The sequence below is a fragment of the Scomber japonicus genome, chromosome 5 (assembly GCF_027409825.1).
Source record: "Scomber japonicus isolate fScoJap1 chromosome 5, fScoJap1.pri, whole genome shotgun sequence".
Taxonomy (NCBI): domain Eukaryota; kingdom Metazoa; phylum Chordata; class Actinopteri; order Scombriformes; family Scombridae; genus Scomber; species Scomber japonicus.
The window spans coordinates 9362651-9382879 of NC_070582.1; the positions used below are offsets into that span (position 1 = coordinate 9362651).

Below are 20229 nucleotides of genomic sequence, written 5' to 3' on the forward strand. Positions count from 1 at the left end.
TTTCTGCAGCCCTCGCACTCAGCCTCAGCAGACATGCCTAACTTTGCCGGCACCTGGAAGATGAAGAGGAGTGAGAATTTTGATGAACTTCTCAAAGCCTTGGGTAAGCCCCTCTCTTCCTGCCTGTCTCTCTTTTTCTCCTTCTCCTCTTTCCCCTCCATTGCCAGCGCAACATCCCTGCATGAGGTTGACTATCCATCATGTCCATATAGAAAAAGGCTTTTCTTGTTTCCTTGGGAATGGCATGCCTGACCTCCAACAACATTGTATTGTTTCGGAGAAGCTCCCTGGGAAAGGAGGCAGAGATCTACATTGAGATGCTGCTGAAGGGAAATCCCTCGGCTTTACAGGAGATATGAAACACTGGATGCTGAATTCCAGCCAAAACAGACGTGGTATTGTTACCAGGAACATGAAGAGAGGAGGGGGGCACAACATTATTCATGTTAAGCATTTAAGTAGGGCATGCATTAGCCATGCCAGGGGAGGTCTCTGGAGCTCAGTGCTATTCTCTTGTGTCCTATCTTTTTTCATTCTTTTTCACCCGTCTTAGTCCTAACTGATGATTGTGATGTTTTAGATTTGGACCAGTTTAACTGGGTCATCCAATTGTGTTGCAGTGTTTCGTCACACTGGGACTGCTGAAACAGACAGGGCACAGCAAAAAGGCTGAGGGTCTTTAGAATTATGTAGAAATGTTCCCGCTGTGAGAACAGGGAGCTGCTTCAAGAACTCCCCAGAAGCAGCTGACACCAAACTAGATTACATTTATAACTTTTTTTAGACGATGATGGACTCCATTTTTATCATAGATTGGGCAAGTTCAATTGGGAGGTGAACAGTTTTGTACCTTGCAAAGCTGAAACAACTGACGGTTTAGTTATTTGTGCAATGGTGCAGCACTTTCTTGAGTATCTGAGTGTATATTTAGCTCTTTGGTTACAATTTCACTCTAAACTCCCTTAGCCAGTTCTCTTAATGTTAACGAATCCCATAAAAAGACCAAAACCAAACCATGAATTTATCCAGCGAGTATTATCCCATTAAGTCAATCCCAAATGTGTATTCATCCGCAGCTGGAAATAATCCCCAACAAATACGCTATTAACTCCTGTTTGAGTAACATTTGCTAAAAAATTATGGAGCCCAATTGTTTTAGAAAATTAACAAACCCTTTTAAAAAGTGAAACTATATGTTTTGAGACCAGTTTTTAAAAGATTTACATCAGGAACCGCTGGGCTTGGAGTAGGAAAAATTGGAAAGTACTGAGACAGAAACCCCATTGTTGGTAATGTTAGCAATTTGAAAAGCATAGATTAATATCTCTTTAACATCCTTTTGTATTTGAACGCGCTTTTAAAGACACAGTTACTTTGAAATACAGTATAAATTAGACTGAGAGTTCCGAAATACTTTAATTTTCATTCATTATGAGCGAGAATGCTCACCAAACAAATTCAGTACCTCTTCAACAACCCTTCCCATGTTTGATTTTGATTGAAGCTCCATAAGGCAACTGCCTCTCTGATCAGAGTGCAACCAAGGAGAAGCTAGTCACCCTCCGAGTTTAGCACTTCATCCGTTTATGGACACATTAAGCACATCTGCTGGAGCAGATCACTCGTTCACTCTTACATAAGGGCTCAGTCAATGGAGAGCCGTGATGGGCAACTAATGTGGATTCCAGTGCTGCAGGGCCGCCACTTTCCATCAACATCTTTATAATTATCTGTTGAGGTTTCCTTACAGTAGGAGGGGATTGTTATAGCAGAGGAACAAGGGTGCACGCTGAGTGAACAGAGCTGTATGAAATGATCAGACTCACTGTTTGCTAATTGAGAGCAGGCATGTGCATAAAGGATGTTAAAGTACTGTACACTACATTCACATTTTTACTACTGAGTCTGAGTGTTGATTTTGTAAGACTTAATGGGGTTTCTGGTCAGGAAATGCATGACTAGTAAAGGTCATGCGTGTTCAAGCATCATGATTAAAAGAAACTGTAGTCATTGTGTTAGTGTATTGAGGGAAATAGTTTACATTTTTCATCTTTCATGACTGAGTAACTTTGCTCTAATTAATGCTAGGACCACGTATCCTTGACTGTCGGCTGCTTGTAATCTAGAAACTAAAGCTTGTTGTTATTTTAACCTGGGATGTACATGATGCTTAAAAATGCATAATATTTCGAATATAAGTGAATGAAACTTTGAAAAAGTGCATTTTTTTTCCAGAAATGAGGACAGGCTGTTGGCTCAGTGATGCTAATACATATTTAATGATATAAAAACACACGTCGTGATCCCTCAGATCATGGGTGGGGTCGAGTGTAAGCTGTCAAGTTAATATGTTTTTATGCCTGGGTGGTGACGAAGCAAGGCCACAGTCATAGTTTTGGGTTTGGAGGATCTCTCAGCAATGATAATAATCCATGAAGATACTGTAAAAATGAAATACTTGATCTTGTCTGCAAAGTTTTTATACATTTGAATATTTCGGGTGATGAGAGAGGGTAATGAAATAAAAGAGCCAGGACCTTTGGCAGGACATTAAGCCAGATGGCCTTGCAGAGTCAAACAGGGCATGCCAAAATCCCAGCTTTGCCACACCCAGGATCCCCCCACCACCACCCCCCCCCCCCACCCCTCTTAGACCAGACAAAATGAGGGCCATCGCTAACCTGCCCTGACACCCTCAAAAGTTCATTTTCTTTCTCTCTCAGGCATCACTGAATAATCCCTAACAAAGACTTGGGAGCCAAAAAATTCCACAGATTTCTCCCAGTTTGGGGAAATAGTTGACGTTTCTGTCGGAGCCGCAGAGCATTTATCGTGTTTTTTAACTTTGAAGCTCGAGGTTGTTCATCATGTTCACCACAAACAGAAACACAAGGAGACATCCAGCCGCTATGTGCGCCGGTGAATTTAAGGTCTTGTGTGCGGAGCTGGCATGAGGGCCTGCAGAGGACTGAAATTTGGGTGGGGCCGAGCTCAAGGCAGAACAGAAAGACAACAAAACATACTAGAGGCTGTTTTGATGCAGCAACAGAACAAAAACGGGGTATCTGTCTTTAAAAAATAACAACTTCATCCCTCTTTTTCTCCATTTTGTGCCTCACACTTTCATTCTCTGTTGCATCCACATCTGCACATTTTCTCTTGCATGTCTAAGAATTTGAGTTTTAGCTTTGTACTTAAAAGACGAAATCAACCTTTAACCTATTTCTTTCCTGTACTGACTTGTATTAAGCAATATTAAGCAATCTATAATTCTTGCTGACCTCCATCTGTGGCCATTAGGAGGCAAATAATACCTCTGGCGCTCTTTTAATTATGGTGGCCTGTAACAAAGAATCATACATAGCATATTAGCTAACGTAAGAAGCCCAATAAAACATATTTTTTTAATTGATAGTGAAAATATCATAATGCACACTGCTGTAATGACTAACTTCACAATAATGTCTGTTTGGCTCATTTCAAACCATAAAACAGATTTTAAAAATTAGCAAAGCAGATATTGTCCGATTTGCTAGCCAAACATTTCAGCATGTTGTAATTAGTGAGTCATGGGAAATGATCACAACCCTAAAACACCCCCAAGAATATTTTACAGTCATTTTTGTACTATGAGGTAATAAAAAAACCAACAAATTTCCCTTTTAATAACATAATGACATTAACGGGACTGTTTCTTCTCTTCAGGAGTGAACGCCATGTTGAGGAAGGTGGCTGTGGCGGCGGCCTCCAACCCCCACGTGGAGATCCGCCAGGACGGGGAGAAGTTCTACATCAAAACGTCCACCAGTGTGCGCACCACGGAGATCAACTTCCACGTCGGTGAAGAGTTCGACGAGGAGACTGTGGACGGACGAAAGTGCAAGGTAGATGCACATCGATACTCAGTGATTGTAGTGGATGACGGAGGTCAAAGTCACACCTGTTAGGAACATATCAGTCTTTAGCTCCTTAACTATACTTGATAAATACTTAACATTTTTACAGACCACATATTTTAAAGTGTTTTTCCTGCAGTTGTGGTAGCCATTGGTTTTTCCTATATAGGAACATCTATTAAGTATCAAGAGTTGTTTCATCTATCAGACTGAACACAAGCTGGTCTGCCTTCACTTTTGTCAGTGTTTCATTTTTATTGCATCATAACGCACTTTAGCTCATTTGCACTGCACTACACAACAATGATACAATTTCCTTCTTTTTAAAATATTGTTTTGTAGACACTGAGTAGATGCTGCCAAAAAGATGATTTATTTAATATAATACAGCTTTTCGACTTTACATCTTCATTACGAAATATTCAGCATGTGACCAAGAAAGTCCATACGGCAAATTTCACCAAATTCAGCCGACATGCTGAAGATTACATGATGAAGACATAAGGTCAAAATGTTATAATTGTACTACATGAATTTACTTTTTGGGAGCACCCTTTTTTTTTAGCAAGGTAAGCTTTGATAATGCCAGTAAAGATGTTTCAACTTTCAAATGTATTTTATTTATATAGCTCTTTAGAAAGCAAACACATTTTGCACCAAGGTATATGTATGCACATAGAAGCATCGGGACATCTGTGTGCGTGTGCATAGCAGATGGTTATGAATGATGTAGAGAGAGGAAACCAGTGGAGAGAGACATGAGGATGCATCACAATACTGCAACTTTGAATTTCAAGAGTCTGCTAATTAATGTTCATATTGTGTAATGTCTACCTGGAATGATCAACAAAATACATCCAAACTTTGAGATTTGTGGGATAAAACCTTCAATCTTCAACTAACAGAACATTTCATCCCAGTCTAATTCACTCACTTATACTTTTATTCAAATATCAAATATCAACTGTATTAGGGTTCCAACTAACAATTATTGTTATTGTCAATTATTCTGGCAATTATTTTAAAGCTGTGAACATGCTTGTTATAATTTCCCACACTCAAAGGAGACGTACTCAAATATCTCCCTTTTGTTCAACCAACAGTCAAAGACCCGAACATATTCAGTTAATTCTCATTTATGATAAAGAAGATCAATAAATCATCACATTTTAGAACTAAAAGCAACAAATTATGGGGTATTTTACTTTGAAAAATGACTAAAATGATTATTAGCTTATCAAAATAGTTGTAGATTACTTTTTTGTCTAAATAATTGATGTCACTGATATTGCTGTGTGAGTATGTTATAAGTACTTGTATTATTCATGTTGTAGCAATATAAATCTATTGTATTGGTTGCATTAAGGGGACTCACTTAAATTAGTTGAGTCTGAATGAGTCTGACGGTTAGGACTATAGCTCTGATGGTAAAGTGAGGGTTGGCATCCAGGAAACTGATGTACGTCAATACAATCTGTAGGCAAATACATAGAGAGACAAAGATCCTCCATATTCCCTGCAGCACTGATACTGTGGTCATATATTTGTTCTGGTTGATGCTCCTACATTTAATCACTTAAAGAAGTTCAGCTTTTCTCTCTGTGAGTATCTATGTGTATATTTGTTGATATGTGCATGAGTGTTTAAGCCCTTCAAGGTTTTAACGGGGGCTATTGTTGCTCCTCTTGTTGAGGGTTCAGTGAAAAATTAATACCTCCTTGCAGTCTCTTGCATTGGTATCATCGTCACGTCCGTGCAGCTGGATTAAGGGCAGCTCGAGTTGGGATGGATGAGAGTTTCTCTCTGAACCTCTTTGAGGCCCTGAGGGGTTCTCACACAGTCAGAGCTCATATACAGGGTTAGAAAGCAGGCAAAGACATATTATATTCCTTTCATTTTGTATTTTTAGGGTAAATTAAGGGCTTATAAATTCTTAAATCTCAGGAAATCTGCAATTTTTTATGTAATGTAATTATTCATAAAAACATATTATAAAAAAGACTTTAAAATTAAATAACAGATGGGCTTGTGTAATAGAAGTGAGCTGGTTTCTCGAGGACATGTCCTGATACGATCTCAACACTGAGACTTTTATCTCCATCATCCATGTAATAAATATGTAGACTGCAGGATTAGATAAATAGGAGCCGTCTCGATCAGCCTGATAACGTCCATGTGGAAATTATGATTATGATCCTGTGTTTTTCTCATTTGTGTCAAAGCATCAAACATCCTGCTTTGATTGATTTAATTTCTTGTAATTTTCATCATTATCTCATAAAATAGACTTCTGGTATTCTGGCCACCTCATATTGTGATTTAAGTGTTATATAAGCATGTGGTGCTTTAAGTCACTGCTGACTCTTTTTGGTCTTAAACCGAGGCTGTAATCTTTCCCTAACTATAACTGAGTGCTGCCAGGACCTAAAAGTGACCATAAAAAGGTTTAATAACGCTGCAGTTACTACCAAAGGATATCTCAACATTTCAGTAAAATTCAATATTAACATTTCTAGGTCAGTTTTGTAGCTCGCTCATTTATCTGCAGAATGAAGAAGTCAGAAATCATGATGATTGAAATACCTTAGTTGTTGCATTAATTAACATATTTATCTTGCATTAAGACACAAATGAGATGTTATTTGTTAATTAGATGTTCATTCTTATACATTCCTGATAGTTCATGAGGTTTTACTTGACTGAATTTGTGCTTTTTTTAATATTCAAAGTCATTATAATTAATTTACCTTTACCATAAACTGTTACCAACATGTTTGTGATGTAACAAATAGGTTTTTGTCATCATAATGGCAGAACATTTTATTCAGGGCTGTTATAATTTAGTTGTATATAAATGCAATTTCTAGAGACAGGATTGCTGTAACATATTGCAAATAAAGATCTGAAGGAATAATCATTTTTTAAATCAGTTTTTAGGTGTTTTATGCATAATCGTGGTATAAATATCATTCAACCCTCTCTTCCATAAAGAGAAGTTAGTTAAAGATTGAATCCTTCTCCATGAGATCTGCATGCTGTGGATTTCCTTCATCAGATAAATGACCCTCCACAATTTTATTTCACCTACACAATGAACAGAGTCAGCGCTGAGATGTCACGGCAGGAACACGCTGCGGCTGAGTCACTTTAGGAAACAGGAGACTTGTTTTGATGGTCCTGTGAGCGGCTGACATATCGCTGTCTGCTGAGCAACCAGCGGCTCGGTCGGAGAGAAGAAGAGTCCTGTTTGATTTAATGAGGCAACAGTGGGTAAACAACATTAACATGTAATCCAGTGTTTGTCCTCTCACACTAATGGACACATGAGGGGACAAAAAAAGCAAGTAACTAGCTCATTAAATGGAAAATTAGACTCTCATTGCGGCTCGCTGTCTCGCAATTTGATAGAAAATACAGATCAGAGCTCAAAAACAGAAATACAGGAGCTGGAAGGGATTTAGTGTCTTCAACTTCATAGCTTTGAACCAGGCCCGTCTTTCAAATGACAAGTGAATGTTGAAATTCTACCAGCCAGTGAATGTTTTACTATTGTTTTTGGCTGGTGAGTGATCTAATGTACCAGCTAACTGCTTATTTTACCAGCATACGGTTGGTGTCTGGTGCTGTGTTTGTGCTCTGGCCACAATGCCATCATACTTGCAAATAACTGTCTTGAAAAAAATTAAATGTGAAAGTGTCTGCTGTGATAAAATATGCTCTTTCATCTTGGTCCAACTTTTTTTTTATAAAGAACAGGCCACTGTTGCAGTGCAGCAGAGGAGCGTTGCGTAACCGATTTAAGATGTGGAGTTGTTGACACCATAGAGAATAACTTGTCAAACTTTTCTAACCACTGGATGAACTTTGGGGATTTTTATGGATGAGATTAGTCGTGTTTTTGAAAACATCACAAGAAAAAGTGGATCTGTGCCAAATGTATCCATGAAGCATTAATGTTCAGATCAGCATTAATGTTGAGTTTTATCAAAACATTCTGTATATAGATGTTAAAAAGATATCATTTACATTGACATTTTCTTTAACCCTCACATACTGTTCATATTCTGACTCATAATTAGTCTCTACACCAATTCACATTTATAAATTCAGCCATTAATAAATGTTTGGTTAATCTTACATTCAAAATCACTATTTTATGGTCCAGGAGAACATTTTATAGAATATGATGAATACAACAACATGTTTGAATGGTGACACAGGTCAGATTTGCACATTTACATTTATAAAACAATACAAAACTTTAAAAATAGAGGCATTTTATTACCATTGTTGTGAACTAAGACTCATACAACAAAAAAGTCTGCCTTCAAGAAATGTGTATATGGTGTTTTTAAAGCTCTCAACTATAAAAACATGATGGGATACATATGAATCAATACATATATCCACTCACAGAGCAACAAGAACTTTTCCATCAGAGGACTGAAGCAGTTTTGTGTTGACCATATACTGTAATTTAGAGGCATATTCACATACTCTGGTCATGATTGTAAATATTTTCTTTGTTCATGATAGCAGGTTCTAGTCTTGCGTTTTGAGTTTTAGCAGCTGTGTGTTTAGATTAACATCACAGATTTGACCTGAGAATTTAAAGGAGATCCACCGATTGTAACCATCAAAGACTGTTTACAGGTCTTGGGGGAATGATTCTGCATGTGTGAAAAAAGTTGAATAAAGAAATGATAAATTGCTTCAGGTGCTCTCCCCTAAGTCAAGGGTGCTCCAAGTAGGGGTCCCAATGTGCCGTTGGCCCCCAAATTCGGGGGAAAGTATCACTATATCTCCACAAATGCTCCTGTAAGACTTTCAGTATAAAGAAGTTTAAATCATTCCTGTTCACTCTAAGATGTTAGGTCAAATAAAACAAGCAAACATAAAACAGGAAGAATATTATATAAGTTAAATGATTGGTTCTTAATTGGATGCTTACACTCGTAGGTGAAACCAACTGGGCACGTGCAGGCAACCAGCCAGTCAACACACGTTTTGAACGTTCAAGTGAATTGATTCATTCATGAAATCACATTAAAAATATCAGGTCCAAAGCATTTCTTTTTTTTTGAGTAGAGGCAATCAAAGTACTCAGAAGGTTTACTGAGAAAAGCTATTGTAGGCATGTTGATCATTTCTGAATTGCAGGAGAGAAACGTTTTTTGCTGATTTATTGTTAAATATGGAACTGGGGCATGGCTGTTTACAACGCAAGGTCAGCATTAACATGTCTGAGGCCTGCTTGCTGTTACTCAGTTGCAGAAGTCTTACTGTCCTGTGAACTTGTAGTTTTGGGTAATTGAACAAAAAAGCTTGTATCCCCCATGTGTTGAGGCTACAGTCCTCACTGCAGGCGACCCCGGTTCGAATCCCGCGCCGAGGGGTCCTATCCTGCATGTCATTTCCCCCTGTCTGCCTCCAGTTTCCTGTGTCTCTCTACTAACCTGTACATTAAAAGCAAAAAAAACCCCAAAAAAGATACTTAAAAAAAAAAAAAAGCTTGTATCTAATCCCACAAGCTGCTTTGTGTTTGAAATGATACGATCATCCTGGGCTGCAAGCAAGCTTTAGTTACTCCACAAAAGTAACTTATGAAATGAATCTTGGGCCCCTGACTTGAATCAGCGTTGGTTACACTAACAACTTCAAGTTTGAATAAGAAAGAAAATCTCAGGATGTGGAGATAGAAAAAAGTGAGTTATCAGACTTCTGTAAGACTGCTGCTCCCCTCTGCGGCTGCTGGCTTGAGGCTACTTTAGTCGCTGCTAGCATGAAACCCAAATCTCTGACTGAACTGTCAGCAGGCAGTTATAACAAGAAAAAAGTATGTGGAATATTTCGGTTCTGCTGCATCAGCTTTGATCATTTAAAAGAACTGTCCATTTTTAGTTTAACAATGTTATAGGAGTGCAATGCAAAATCAATGTAGAATTATTTCAAACATTTAAAACTATTACAGGAATGCCAGTATGGTACAATAAGCATAATATTATAATTTGCATTACCTGTATTTTTTTTGTTACCTGTATTTTTTATGTTGCTTAACTCTTTGTTCATAAGCTTTTCTACCACCCACAATATGGATCAGACTTTTCATATTGTTGCACTTTATATGAACATTATCTAATTTGCATTACAACATGCATCATAGTGTTGAGAGACAGCCATCAACTGTGCGGTGCAGGTTTCAACAGCCAGTGTCCATGAGCAAGGCATTACAAAACAACAGACTTTATGTGCTCAAGGTCTCTCTTCCAAAAAGATGAGCAGTTTCTACTCTCAAAAACAGGAAATTTAACACCCTGAAAGATTCTTGGGCAACAGCGAGCAGTGATATTCATGCCTGTGGAGAAGAAATATTGCACATGGAAACGGAAAAACGTGTAATTGCGTGCACACACTGCATTAAGTGAACATAATTCAGCCAACACCGGGGAAATATATATTTTGTGGAAACCACAACGCCCGAATATATTAAGGGTCTGAGTATTTCTGTCTGCATCACATAGATTAATTTGAAAAACGACATATATATCAGATAAGGTTTGTTAATTTATTGGTAGTGAAACATTCAACAGCTAAAATCTGAGTTATGTTTTAATCTCCTTTTGTTTTATGGCATGAACTACATGTTGCAGTCAGGGAGGGCAGACATGACCTATTTCAGATCCAAGGAGACAGCGTGGCTCCTTCTGTCTGTGCCCTGAGGCATGCTGGGTATTGGGCAGGGCTAGACGCCTCTCAGTGTGGCTTTTCACCACATGAAGCCTCTCCACTATGAGGCAGACAAGTCGTGTTGTCATCACACGCTCGCCACATCAGTTTGTTTGGGTTTGAGCAACAGCATCGCAGCTTTTGACCTGGAAACAATGATTTTGCATTTAAAGGCTCAGTGAAATGTTTGGCATTGTTTTGGCTTCAGAAACAATAAGCTTGAGGTTTAAGTGACTTTTCAGCTGTTGGCCAAACTTATATTTCAATTTGTTCGCATCCACTTTGAGTATGATTGCCCCCCCCCCCCCCCCCCCCCCACCACCACCAAATTTGAAGACATTACATTAGACTGAGGTTTGATTATATGATTATATGATCTATATACTTCATATCACAACTGAAACCTATCTCCTCATTCATTAACGAGCCTGATGGAGCACATTTAACTAACAAGTTGTTCCTCCTTCCAATTATTGCAGAATAGCTGAAATAAATTAAAAGTATATTTTGGTTCAAACTGATTATATGTTTCACAGCTTAAGAACAGGCTACAGGTCAAAAAGTTCCCAAAACAAGGAAAAAGTGAAGATGGCTGCTCTACAAGTGGCAAAAATCTTGTGACTATCCTTCTGCATTAAACAATATTAACATGAACAAAGGGTTGAATGTGAAAGGTGTTGATCATAGTGATGAACCCACATTGCCTTTTACATGGCAGGCATTTTGACTTGGGGAAAAGCACAGGTGTAACTTAACAGTAACCAGTAAACATGAACAAAGGGTTGAATGTGAAAGGTGTTGATCATAGTGATGAACCCACATTGCCTTTTACATGGCAGGCATTTTGACTTGGGGAAAAGCACAGGTGTAACTTAACAGTAACCAGTAACCAGCAGCCAGTGATGCATAAAATAACAGCACCCTGAAACTGAAACAGCTAATTTAGTTATTTACACCTCTTATTTTCCTAATATCACATCAAAATATCTTCTGGGGAAAATGCATTTTATTATCAGTCTGTGCACTTCCCCTCAGCTCCACGGAGCATTTTAGCATCGTTCAGCTCATTGATTTCATTTTACATCCCACAACTTTAACTCTTGCATCATTTCCTGACCTACCAGGCAGCTGTTTTCAGTGAAAACAGTCAAAGTTACTGACTAGTTGGAGAATATGGGGGAGCATTTAGAAGCTTAAGAGCCAAATATTTCCCTCAGGAGTTGATGGAGAACAAAAACAGAGTCAAAATACAGTAAATATTGTTACATTCATCAGGTGAACACAAACACAACTGCAAGTAAATCCTAATGTTGCTCCACGTCTTCTAGATGTGATCATAAAACATATTTATATATCACTGTCCTATTAGTTTTTGAATGTATTTTGTATTTTGTCTTTGAGGTGTTGGCTGTCAGCTGCTGTGTGGCAATCACACAAGACTGGAGCTAAACTTGCAGGACGTAGTGCCCACTGACACTGGCACAAGAGCCGCAGGGGCAGTGTGGGGTGTTTGGCGGACTCTAAGGTGGAGCAGTTGGCAGGAGAGCCCTAAGTGAGTTTTGGCTGAGGCCAGCTGCCCCCGTAGTTAAAGGGATTACACGCTGATCTGTGCCTGGCGAGAAGCAGAGGGCTGATTAACACCACCACAAGGTTAAAAAGCTCCAGTTAATCTGTGCGAGTGCGGCGGGATCAGACAGCCTCTTCTCACCCCGAGGAGGAGAAAGTTATAAGGTGCTTATTGTCTGTTTCCGAGACTGCAGAGAAACAGACAGCAAATTGACTTCATAGTGCAGAGTGGAAGTCATAATGAGGTGATTATGTACCTGCTCTGATGGATTTCCTTCTCTACTTTTGTACCATTCATTTCAGAAAATTGTTCTTGTCATCTAAACTGAACATTTGTTTAGTTTCAGCAGAGGTTGAAATCAGCCTAAGCACAAAAAGTCACTTCTAAGGCAAAAAAAAAAAAGACTTGACAAATGGAGTCTTTTAACCCAGCTGGTTGCCATAGAGACAGACTTTTCGTATCAGTCACCTGCCATGTGGCTACGTTGGAGGGACAGTGAGCAGATATGTTGAGTGAATAAGGATCAGGAGCATTATTGCCTAGAATAATCAAAACGTGATATAAAACACACATGTAACATCCACTAAGGTGTGACACATGGCACAAGATGTTGGTTCAGATAGTGGGACTGTAAACCCCTGACAGGTGATCCAGTAATGAATTGATGAAAGTAATTTGTATCAAGGAGTTTCAGCAGCCTTAATCGATAAAAGCAGGGCTGTATTTCCAGAGCAGATGAGAGACAGAGACTTGGGTGTGATTTCTTTGCTTTTGACAGTCTGTCATTTAGCACGGAGAGGCAGGAACAGGCCCGCGGCGAACTACGAGCAAATCAAAAAATCTGAGTGAGTGGGAGGATTGATTCGTTCAGACTGATTCTAATACAACACTGAAAATGGTTTGCAGGATATGCAGCCTCATTTGTAGAACTTTAATCTAATTGTGTCTCATTTCTCGTAATTTATTCCGTCTGCTCCTCACTTTAACACCGAGCTGAACCAGGCTCTGGTTGAAGGAATCAGTGGTGGGTGTGGTAAGAGATGAACTCTTTTGTACTTATAACTATACCCAACAGTGATGTCATGGTGTGCTGGAGTATATCACATATTACATTACTCTTTAAGGAGTTACTTTTCAAGATTTAAGCTTTCAGTATGCCTCAAACTCTTCATATCTTTCAAACATGGGAATTGGCAGGGCTGCGTCCAACAATTTCTTTAAATTTCTGAAACCGACATTTCAACATTCACACCCACTTCACGCTGTGGTTGTCCAGGTTTTGGGGAGATGGGAAAGAAAGCAAGGTATTTACTTTTCTATTAAAGGGATATCTTTAACATGGGATATCGCTGCATGATTTACATTTAAGAATCCTCTTATTTATCTTATACTGGCTCTTTATGCATTCCCTCAGTTCAGTCTCTGTCTGAAACAGGTCGTTTAAGCTCCCGTCTCTTTAAGGCCCCCAATGAGTCTGCTTACTTCTGATTGGTTAGCTCCTATTAGATGCCGTTAGATGTGATCATGCACTAGTTGATGTTCATTATGTGCACACACTATTGACTTCTGGGTGGAGGAATACTCAACTTGAATCCTGTGCAGGAAAGGCGGACACTGCCAGTATCAATACACAGAGAGACGATACAAGAATATAGTACACATTGAATTGCTATTGCCTAAAGAATGCTAGCCAGACATTGCATTAAAATTGAGTTTGATATCATGAAACTCTTTAGGATTTTAGATCTCATGTGTTGAAGATTTCTAAGTTTGGTGACTTCTAGTGGTGTAAATTAATCACTGACTTTAAAACAGATGAGCACAATGCTGCTGGCATCGCCTTAATTTTCAGGATCATTTGAAAGAATGCTTTGATCACATTAAAATTTTAAGTGCATTAGACTCCAATTTGAATTGGGTAAAGTCATTATGGAACAAACATGCAACAACCATCAACCGTGATTAACATTAGTCAAGGACACATACCCAAAAAAGTTTCTCTATCATTAAATAATGAAAAATGACCTGCAGTAGAGACATATTAACAGCGGGATGCCCTTCTAGGTAAAAAACCTTTTAGGATAAAAGCTCTGACTTTTTAAATGTAGTTCTGTACTGTGAAACTTCTGCTGTTGCTATGTGACCACCCAGATGTGCTGTTTGTGCTATTTCTGGCTTAGTAAATACCCTTTTAGTTGATTTCATACGGTTTATGGAAAAAGAGCAACTGTGCCTCATATTTTTCAAGGGAAAGTTGTTGAGACCGGGAAAAGTGATGAGCAAACTGATGTGGGAAAGATCATATGATTAAACTTCGGGAAGACATGACTGCAAACTGGGATCGAGCTTGTTATTTCAGGCTCTGAAAGAAATGTTGTGAAATCCAACATAAAAACTTTAAACCAAGCAGGAAATGAGATGTTCTCCTTCTTTTAGAGACACTGTTTGCATCTGATAAGCAATGAAAGTTTGTGAAAGACTGAGCCAGAGCCCAAAGCAGCAGATGTTCAGATAAGTAAAAAAGGTAAAACGAAAGCCTCGGACATGTAGGATAAGTTTGTCTCGGATAGAATAGGATTTTTTTTCTCAGATGTGTGTGCACAAGCTCTCGTGTGTTATTTAGAGGAGAAAGACTGTGTGAGAATTTGTCTGTGACTTAATGTGCAACAGAGAGAATGAGAGAAAATCCATCCAAGTCAGAGGCTGAGACTGATGCTAGTGCTAAAATGGAGCCGTAGCTAATCGACTCTCTGGATTCTGGCTTTATTAGAAACAAATCAGAGGGAGAGCTGTAGAGAGCCGTAGAAAAGCCCTGCTGTTGTTCAGCTTGGCAAAGTCTGCTGACAGCGGCCCGTGGGGAGCCATGATGGCTTTTCTTACCTTTGATATGGTGATTAACATTTGCCTCTGAGAAACTGAGGCTGCCGCTCCATCCAACACTGAGTTGTACGTGCTCCTTGTTCAAATTATCAAACAAATTGTCAACGAGCAGCGTCACAAATAGGCTACGCTGGAAAAACAATATAGATGTTCACAATAATCCTGTCCAGATTTAGATGTATGTAAATTTTATGCTTGAGTAAGATGAGGCAATGCAGCTTTGATCAGCTCCAGGCTTTGGTGATGGATCTCTTCAACTGGGAAAGATGCTGAAAAGGAAAATGCAGCCGGCTTAAATGAGAGAAAATTTCAGCAGTGTGGGAAAACATATAATCAGCCAGACAGCAAGCCAACAGAGAGAATGTGAATAGTTGGTGAATATTTGGATTGACATTAGGAAAACTGTAGCTCTAAAATAACATCAAGGGAATAGTTTGACATTTTGAGAAATATGTGTAATTACTTTCTTGTCCAATAACTTATGTATCCATTAGATATGAAGCTGCAGCTAGCTGGCTACGGTTAGCATAAAAACTGGAAACAAGAAGTCTGGCTAGCTATCCCGGCAAAGATCTAAAACAAATCTGCCGCTAGCACTATGTTAAGATCACTTTTTAATTTTACACTTATTAGTTTTACACTTTGGGTTTTGAACAAATTAAACAACACAGATATGACGTGTTAATCTTGTTACATTTTTTCCCCCATATGTTTCAAGTCCTTATGCTAACATAGGTGAGCTAGCTGTAGCTTGGCCTGGCATCTATCTTTTCTTATGTTACCCTCCAGCAAGAAAGAAAAGAAGTGTTTCTATAAATCTTGAACTACTCCTTTAAAAGAAACAGCTTTCCTGACAATAGACAGTTGAGGTAATGAAACACGAGGGCAGTTAATGGACCCTGAGCTGACCAAAAATGATAAATCCTCTCCACAAATTAGTGCCACAGGGTCACCTTGGCCCCGATCATTAATGAATTCTTAGCTTTGATAAGCAATTTGAGTCAGTGACTTCAAGAAAAATTGGTCCTGAAGTCAAAGTCTGACTAATCCCGTTGAAGTCATTTGAAATATTGTTGAAGCGAATTAGTAGACCCTGAGCGACTAAAGTGTTAAGAGGATTTCTTTTTTCTTTTTTCTTCAACTGCTGATTCATAGTCTAATAGTCTTTGCTTTGGTCACTGAGGTCTGGCATGGCCATTGATGAATGAGCGTAGGGCACAGTTAGAGACAGGCAGTTATCCGAGAGAACAAAGGGAAACATAATGATATTTTTTTCACCACTTACACTAACACAAAAAAGTGTTAGACATCACAGCAAACGCCTTAACACTGTTTAAACACATTTTTAGATTTGTGAAACCTTTATTTTGCTCATAAAAACAGAAAAAAGGGCGATTTTACTGATTCATCCAGACCACACTAGACCAGGTCTAAAAAAAAAACTGACAGATGTACTGCTAGTATACTTATTAATTTACAGTCTGCTTGACCTTCATTATACATGACATGATTTTCAGACTACAGAGTGTCAAAAACAATACCCACCAAACAAGAAAACAAGTCTTGAATGGATTTCAGGTTAGAAATGGTCCATTCCCATTGCAGTCATTTGCCTCACTCTGTGTCTCCATTACAACACCTCTATGATAGCTGTTAACAGGTTTATGTCAACTCCAACAGATGGTGATGATGTATGGATGCAATTTGTGTCAGTTTAAAAAATACTGCATAATGGAGCTTCCTGGTAGCATAGCGTCTGCCACATAACCTTGTTTCATGTCTTTTCTCTCTCTCGCTCTCTCCTCTTGTTTTCTGCTTTTCCACTATCAGCTCTCCATTAAAGGCAAAAAAATCCCCCCACAACACATCTTAATAATACTGCAGAATAATAATAATGGATAGCTAAAATAGATTATTTAATTTGGCAAGGCTAATTATAAAGTGCAAAATGTGAAAGGTTTACTTCATTCTTAAACCTGCAATAGACAATAAAGCACATTTTTGACCACGTATACACACTAATGACTTATTCAGGGTCTGAAGAGAGATGCTACAACCTTGAAACTTTCAACCAGTGAGAGCTATGAGATGCGCTAAATAAACAATATGCCTTATAGATGTGGTTTATCATCATGCTGACCTTCAAACTTTCTCGCCTTTCTCCTCTGCAGAGCCTCGCCACCTGGGAGACGGAGAACAAGATGCACTGTAAGCAGACTCTGGTGGATGGGGATGGACCCAAAACCTACTGGACCCGAGAGCTGAACGGCGATGAGCTCATACTGGTGAGTGCAGGGCAATGACTCATCATCTTATACTGAGAGCCTCTTAATAGATTACTTCTTAGAAAGGAGGGAGAACAAGTTCTTTTATAGGAGATTTTAAGATTAAACGACTTTCATTTTAAGGCTGAGGATGGGTCAATAAAGAGAAAAGGAACAAGAAGTTAAAATGCTCATTTGAAAAGATCATTATCAGGGATAATAGAGAGCTCTTGTATGATCTGATCAGGAGCTAATCTGTATGGTTCACCTGTTAGGCGACTTGTTCTCAGGGAGACTCAGAAGACATCAGCTGCATTATAATGGGCTTTTCGAGCAGGTAGTGTACTCAGTTTGAGAAATGGTTAATGAAATGAGGCAGCGAGTGTATGAAGTCACCCTGGAGATTCATTCGTAAAAGGAAATGAGAGAGGCTGTTTCCCAAGCAGCCGAGCTTTCATCCACCCCGCAGAGATGTGAAAAGAGAACAAGAGGAGCTGCTACACTGACATTGCAGTAATACCCCCAGTATTTAGCCAGATTAATATGGGCAGGAGTCAATGGGTCTAAAGCCCTTCGGAGGATGTGCAGGGGAGCCCGTCCAAGACCAACAGACTGGATGAACAGTTCTCAGGGACTCAACAGCTTTCCTCTCTCAACTTTCAATGCTCTCATAGTCTTCTTTATTGTTCCTCGAGTGCTTGTGAGATAAAAGGCAAAAGGCAAAGGCAAAGGCTTGGAACAACAATATAGAAGGTATAGACTCTGAAAAAGTAATCACAGGATGTTTGCAAGGCTTTATGTTACAGGCTAGATGCACAGAAGACTTTTCCTAATCACATCTTCAGTGCTTGAATAGTATTGCAGGACCCTCCTGGAAGCTCCTCAATGTTTTGACCCAGAAGATGGCAGAAAACATGTGAAATCTTTTCCAATGTTGGGGTGATAAAAGCAGAATGTGATACAGCGCCTGACGCTCTGGTGACACTCTGGCCCGTCTGCCCTGGAGGAGCTGAAGCATTCACGCACTAATGGAGATTGAGTTGGCCGATCCGTGACAACAGCTCTTCTCACCTCAGCCCTCCCTGCTGTCACACCATCATCCAACCTTCAGGAAGACCTCGTTCGGATCGCAACTGAGAGGCCCTGTTTAGACTTGGTTTCGACATGCGTCTTGGGTGATCAGATCACAAGCAGACAGCGCTAAATACAGTGTAAATGACCTCCAGGATCACTCAAACCACATCTTTTGGAGTGTATATGGATCAATTATGTTTTTTTGCGTCCATGTAGTTTAGTTAAATTTAAAGGGGTTCAAATTTGAAAATAAACGTATGAATAACTTGCGCATATTATTTTAATTGTGGACCCAGCATAACATTTCTGCTTTTAATCCATTTTAAAACAATATATATGAGGATTATAACAAAAATGTCAAAGTGGTGTAACCATAAAACCAGTTTTATGATCTTACATTATAATTTTTTTGTCATTAAAGTCAGGAACCATTTAAAACATTTTTTAAATGAAGTAATTATTTGTATAGGTACACTTAAATACACTGTAGGTCTATACAATATTTAATATTTATCATTCCTTTGTGGTTACACCATTTGACATTTTCACGAGAATCCATTCTTCTGGTGCAAATGTCATTTCAAATGACATAAAGCCAACAAAAATACAAAATCTACATTTTAACAAACCTGATGCTGCTTTTAAGACACATTTTTAAAGATATTTTTGGATTGCTTATACCCATATACCAATAAATCCTGATGCAACCTCATGCAAAGTCAATTAGTAACAGTCAGTCAGAGGCAGAGTGGCAATGCAGGTGGGAAGAAAAATAAGGCGTCCCCAACGAGGTTGTAACAGGATACCTCATAAATGAAGGACGTGGTGGTTTTGGTGACAGCGCACCAACACCAAATGACGTTGTCCTGCCAATCTCAACAGTTGGAATGGAAAAAAAGACAAAACTCAGTCATCTTTCAAACCCGACCAACTCTTTCTTTTCAGGAACGAGCAACTAGGAAAAAACAAACACTGACTGAATCTGAACTATCTATTTAGTTTCAAAAAAAGCCCCAAGACACACAGCCGACCGAACAATTGCAGAGCTACAGCTTTAGAAATTGTCTGTGGCGGTTCACACTGTATGTGGGACACATTTCCATACCATTTGCATGATCCCTTTAATTGGTTTAGTCTGCAAACAGTTGTGTGGATTTTCTCCAGCCACATCAGCCAGAAATGAAATCAGAAAATGATGGCAGATCAAGAGACTTCAAAGTTGAGATGCAGAAAACAGTTATCAAGCAGTTTCTTTTGGTTTCATCGTCAACAGTTTGCAGTTTGGCCTCGATTCAGGGTCATCATTTTGACTCTGATGTTGTGACACATTCATCATTGCTTCATGAGAGTTCTTTGACATTTTGAGGTTTAGTTTTCTTTATTGTGGACTAGCCAAATGTTCAACGTGATGGCTAACGTGCAGAAATATCTTTTTGTTTTTTTCCAGACTTTTGGGGCAGATGACGTAGTGTGCACACGGATTTACGTCCGGGAATGAAGCTCTGCACCTTCACCAGGACGAAGCCAGGTGGACCACAGCTCGTTTAAAACCCAACAACACTGTCTCATGCTAACGTGCTAATAAATTCGCAAAGTATCCTCAGTGTAATCTCTCAGCATCAGTCTGCATAGCCTCAACATACAATAGCAATGTCTCTGTAATCTGGTTATTTGTAGTGAATATTGTGTCCGCAGTACAGTAGCTGGTTATGTCAGTGTCCATATCTGCAAACCCTGGTGTCAGCTGTTTTTGTAGGAGTTAGTCATCAGTTTCATCGAGTAAGTATTGATGTTCAATGACAAGAAACAATAAAACATGGGA

At 39.0% G+C, this 20229-nt stretch overlaps 1 protein-coding gene across 1 annotated transcript; it reads left to right on the forward strand.

The window, feature by feature from the left end:
* The first annotated feature begins 33 nt into the window (after positions 1-33).
* Positions 34-20224, forward strand: crabp1a (cellular retinoic acid binding protein 1a). Its single transcript, XM_053318833.1, has 4 exons — positions 34-103; positions 3706-3884; positions 17241-17354; positions 19855-20224. Exons 1-4 carry the CDS (start codon positions 34-36, stop codon positions 19903-19905), a joined length of 414 nt encoding a protein of 137 aa, XP_053174808.1. The 3' UTR covers positions 19906-20224.
* The last annotated feature ends 5 nt before the right edge of the window (positions 20225-20229 follow it).